The sequence below is a fragment of the Apaloderma vittatum genome, unplaced genomic scaffold, assembly GCF_000703405.1.
Source record: "Apaloderma vittatum isolate BGI_N311 unplaced genomic scaffold, ASM70340v1 Scaffold44454, whole genome shotgun sequence".
Lineage (NCBI taxonomy): Eukaryota > Metazoa > Chordata > Aves > Trogoniformes > Trogonidae > Apaloderma > Apaloderma vittatum.
This window is the reverse complement of record NW_009711781.1, coordinates 141-5,758: the sequence shown is the minus strand read 5'-3', so window position 1 is coordinate 5,758 and position 5,618 is coordinate 141. Positions and strand designations below refer to the sequence as shown.

Genomic DNA, 5,618 nt, shown 5'->3' with positions numbered 1-5,618 from the left:
TGACCTTACGCAACAAATGTTAAAGGATTTGCAACAAATGTTAAAGGATTTGCAACAAAGTGAGCCTCCATGTTTGTGGGAGACTAATAACACTTTTGTCACCTCTTCGATTTAAATCATGGGTGGGAGAACATTTGTTGATGGCATAATCTTCTAGTTTTGGCTGTTTATAGTCTAGCATGTTTGAAAAATCTGATACTTTTACTTGTTTCTTTTTTGAATTTCAGGCCACAGCTAAGTCCACTAGCATCTTTATTGCTCTGCAGTACAGTGTTACCTATCCTGCTGGTGAGATTAAATCAAATCTTTTTTTCTTCTTGTAAGGTCTTGCATTACTAATGAAAGATTACTCTCTTTTTTTAAGAAGACAATAGTGAGCAATTTCATTTTTTGACTATGATCCAAAAGACCAATCTTCTTCTACATGCTTGTAGCTGTTAATCTGCATGCTGTAATCCAGAAGTATGTATTAGATGTAAGTATATTACTAGAATATAATTTGCTTTTATTAACATGTTATTTTTAGCCATCAGTTGCTGACAATTTTTCTTCAAGGTAAATGTAAGCAATGGTACAAGGAATGGTTAAGCATTTAGAAGCCCTGTTATGATTGATGCTTTTATTCTTTGACAAAATTGCAAACAGACCTTGGTTTAGCTGTGAACTTGGCAATATTAAGTTAATGGTTGGACTTAATGATCTTAACGGTTCTTTTCCAACCTAAATGATTCTCTGATTCTATGCTTTTTTATAGTGAAATTTCCTCAATTTTTAATGGTATAATCCACTGAATCTTTCTTTCAATCAATATAATTTGTATTTTTCCTGTAAAAAACAACACTGAATGTTTATGCCCTACTCAAAATATCTGCGGATGAGGTCTGCTGCATTAGATTCGTAAGATATATTCAGAAAATCAAAAATGAAAATATTGCACTGGTGGATTTCTGTTTTCCAGCTGAGCTTTGCCTCAAAGAGGGAGCTCAGACTTCATTGTTTGCTTTTTTACACCAAGTCAGTTGCAAAGTAAAATGAATTTGTTAAAGCTATTGTGAAGACCATCTGTTATTGAATGGTCTTAGAATGTCTTCACAAATGGATCATGTGAGCCACAGGAGCTCAATTGTTTTTTAAGTCTGCAAAGAGATTTGGAAAATTTAGCAATATGACTCCGATTATGAGGGGAAAAAATGTGTCTGAATACCTTATCTGAATATTTTTCGTGTGAACTTTACCATAGTGGTAAGTCTTACTGAAACTAATTGTCATACAAAGTGCTGATCAGGGTCTTAAATTGTGGGAGTTATGTATTTTGATTGAGGAATAAGAGATTTGGGAAGAAAAAAAAATTACAAAAATAAATCTGGGAGTGAACACTAAGTTCCACAGAGTTCCATTGTTTTAAAAATTACATGTACTGATCTGCTTTTTGTTTCTAGAAAATTAATAGGTGTCTGCATTTGCCAGAAATGAAGCACAGCAAATTCCATGAATCAGGACAGCTAGCATTTTTCTACTTGTTTTCATTTATATGAGGAGCAAGTATTTTGAATGCAATAAGTAAGTTGCTTGTTTTGCTGTTTTTATTTAAAAATAGACTTAAAATTTTAAGGTGGTCCTTATATCAGTGGCCTTTTTCTTTAGGAAGAATTTGTGATGAAGCCAGCCTTACTCTGGGAAGATTATCCCCATTTTCATAATGCTGTGTTTTATTTTCAATTAAAAAAAAATCTGGTACTTCTAATCCCTGAATATTTAACCACCCCAGATTTTAGAGAACCACTAGTAAGGGAGTGACACCGGTACCTCATAAGAATGACTAGTTGAAAATACTTTCTTCTGTTTGAAAACTGCCAGCTGTTTTATCTAAAGGTAGTTTTTGATTAATTGAACATCCATCCAAAAATGTTCTTACCTTCTTTAGCTTAGCTGTGGTAGCTGGTTAGTGGGTATGAGGATGGAAGGAGACGAGGAACTGAGATGCTTAACCGTGAGGCATCCCAGGAAGGGCTCAATACGTTTCATCATTTGAAGGCGAAGAATCGTGGAGGTTCAGTTTGAATAAAGCAGCCTTGTCCCATTTATGTGTTCTTGTCTCATATTCTTTCTTCCTTTTCTGAGTGACTGCCCAGCTGGAAAAGGTTATCACGAAGGCCTTGTTTTTTCGTGCAATCCCTTACATACAGGCAGCCTCCCTTGAGGCACTGTAATGCTGCGGCTCTTTCTGGTCTCTTCACAAGATTTGTGTTGCTCCTTAAAGCCAACATTTTAAGTAGCTGTGCTGAGTGCTCTTTGCAAAAAAATCAATGTTTACTGATGCAAATTGGGAAAGTGGAAGAAACTTAGCTTATCTTTCACTTGTGCCTCACTTAATTGCAAGGTTTTTGAAGCTATGAGCTTATCTGCTGTTCATTATATGACATCCAAAAGCATGAAGGCTAAATATACTGACTACAAGAACATCTTTTCCTGTCTTATGAAGACTCTAATAGTTAGATAAGTAACTATGTGTTTCTTTGGCTGGAAATCAGTTATCCCATGTGCAATATTACCACCATTTAAATAACTGAAAACAATAGAAATTGGTTTTCATAGATGATGAATTGCAGAAGGATTTGGGAGCTTTTATTTCTATTACCACATGTAGCGCTTATTGTGTGGTTTCTATAGTTTACATTGTGTAAAATACCAGGTATTTTTCCTGGTTCAGAATTTATCGTTTCTTCTTGCAGTTTTACACCCAGACCCTGTAGCTTTTTCCAAAGCTTTTCTGGAGCAGGGTATGAAGAGGGTTGCTTGTTAAGCAGTCTTGTTTATACTGTGAGAGATTTGAAGTATATTTTCTTTTAAGTTTTGAATTAATTCAAGGAGCAGATTTTTTTTAAATCAAAGTTTTGGAAAGATACTTTTTTCACATTGGTAGTGTCTTTTAATCCATTCATCAGTCACACAATATGAAGTCTTCTGTTATGAAGTAGAGAAATCTTTATATGATGGTGGTAGTAATGCCAATTTTCTAGATTAATTATTTTCAGCTTAATAAAACTGTTCTTCAGGGGTTTTTTTTCCCACATCTTATGGCAAGAATTTCTAGATTGTGAAAATCTGCAAGATGGCATCTTTCTGTGTTAGCTATAAAATGAAAGAATTGTCATTTGTTACTTATTATCTATCCGATTACCTTCTTGTCCTATAGATTTCTGGCTGTTAAAAATTACATAAATGTACATTATACCTTTAGCACCAGCTATCTGGCTTTATAGCATCGCCATTACTTAAAAATGGATTACAGTGTGAATGCCAACTTGAGATGCATCTTGTTACTTTTTTGTATTTTCTAGTAAATGAGGCAGGACTGAATGTTTGCTGGTGACCAAGGGTTTCTATAATTGTTGGTCCCCCCGTTGACATTTCCCTACCATTGCTGAGTGAATTTTAATGCGAAGTCCTTTGTACATCTGACTTTATTGAAAAGAAATGGACTAAAAGAAGGAAGCACATTAATTTCATTATTATGTTTTCAGATTTGCTGTTTGGGCTTTGCTTTTCATAATGGTGCGTCTTTTGACCCTAACTTTATCTGTTTTCACTTTTAAATTTGGCCTGGCAAGAGTAGAGAATTCAGGATTTTCCATAGCAGAAGGAAACTTCGATGTACTCCCTGTAAGGTACAACTAAGCTAGTAGATATTCATGCTTGTATAATGTGGTATTTCAAAATATCTTTTAATGAAACAGTCCAGTGCTTGTCGGTCATAGTGTGTTTTTTCTGTCTCAGAGCAGAGAACAATTAATTGGGCTGAAGAAACAGGATATTTCACTTGCAGTAATTGTCCAAACAGAAATTCAGGAAAAGAATAGATGATGGAAAATTATGTCTGACTGAGTTATTGTTACAATAAAAGTGAATGGCAATGTCCAAAGAAGTGAGCTATGTCTCACGTTTCCCTGAGTCTGTGCTTCTGTTGGCCTTTGTTTGACAGAAAATGTTGGGATTAGATTTGATTTAATTAGTATGTTACATAAATTCAGCTTAAAGTGAAGTATGTCTCTTGTGTAGATCTTTGGCCAAATTTTTAATACATTTAGGCTTCTAAAGACTGCTTTAAAAGGAATATGCACCAGCAGGTGGAGCAATAGATAAAACTGTTAAATGTCACAGTTCTACAGCTACGTTTACTGTGATCAGATTTTAAGGCAAGTACAAAAATTTGGGAGGGTGTTGCTAGTTTTTATAGAGCGTCACACATCAATGAGAAAGGAAAGCACTTTATCCCCATATCCTTCATTATATAAGGTCAGAGCCAAGTTTCAAGTTATAACTTCTGTAACAGAAACCAAAGTTTAAAAGGGGAAAAAGAAGATACACAGTATTTGTACTCTATCGACGCTTCAGGTTCTGTATCAGCCTTGAGTCTAAGGTGTCATAGATGCAATATATGTATAATTTGAAGACCTAATAGTCAATATGGAAGAAATATGAATAGCATGCAGTTTGCTCATATAAAAACCCCCAACAATATAACTGAACTCCAGTGTTAGCACTGTCTCTCATTAACCTGTTCCTTGCTGCGTAGTTTCCCTCCCTCTGATAAATGCTTTCTTATAATTCATAGAGGAAGAACAACCTGCAGCAAAAGATTACCTGGGATGAAGGAAGAGGAATTGTTAAACAGCAGACCTCACACTTTCTGTACAAGCAGCAGGACCTCACTCCTCTTAAGGTAAAGTAACAACATGAACTCTTTTATGTTGTCACAACATGATAGGGAATCTGATTCTACCAGTTGGTAAAATGTGAGTTTGTAAGTACAACAGGCATTTATAATTGGTAAGTTCTTGTTGTAGTATAACTGCAAGGTAAAATCTAAGGTGAAGCGTGTTTTCCCATGACTTGATATATTTGAATTTAGTGTATCTCTTGGGGTTTTTTCGTTTGCAGTTCTTGTTTCAGAGGTAGCTGGAGGCTCATGTTGTACTGGTAACTTGCTTATGGCTGCCCAACACTAGTTTGATGTATTTTTTGATTTAGGAATTATTGGAAGGTGTATTTAATGGTTTTACTTGTCTATTTGTCTTGAATACTAATTGTGGCTGTCGTCCTGTAATCAGTGCTGTATGAACAGCTTCGCAGGGCATAAGTACGAATGGTTTCGTTGTTCCACACTTGAAAAATCTTAAAAATAAAAAGATCACTTTTATATGGCTGCTTTATGAGTACCTAAACCTGAAGTATACTAGGTTCTTCGTGCACCCTGGTTTAGTCTGCAAAGTTTTAAATACTTGTTCTAAAAAAGTTTATGGAAATAGCTTTTATGCGAGCAAATTCTGGCACAGAAAGGTTGTATTCTCTAATTCCCCCGTGCTTCCTATCCCTGCCTTGTTTCTTTACAGGCGGCAGGTGAGCTGCTGGCATGAGGGAGTTTGAAAACCCCCTTTAACATGTACCTCAAGTAGAGAGTAACTGAAGCTATTTATGTTCTTTTAAAATTTTATCCCAACCTGTTTGCATTTTATTAAACATTCACTTCCATAGAGTCGTTTTTGTTTGGGGGTGTTGGGTTTTTTTAATTAATATTTTTATTTACTGAAATGGAAAAAACGGTGCTCGGTGCAGCA

General features: G+C 35.3%; 1 protein-coding gene across 1 annotated transcript; it reads left to right on the top strand.

Moving 5' to 3' along the window:
* Positions 1–227: 227 nt before the first annotated feature.
* Positions 228–4,723, top strand: LOC104272672 (translocating chain-associated membrane protein 1-like; the record flags this gene model as incomplete). Its single annotated transcript, XM_009867732.1, is given in 8 exon segments — positions 228–288; positions 365–388; positions 391–408; positions 411–475; positions 1,440–1,560; positions 1,649–1,706; positions 3,525–3,663; positions 4,616–4,723. Coding segments are annotated over 8 exon segments (594 nt in total), but the record flags the coding sequence as incomplete, so codon positions are not given.
* Between the last annotated feature and the right edge of the window lie 895 nt (positions 4,724–5,618).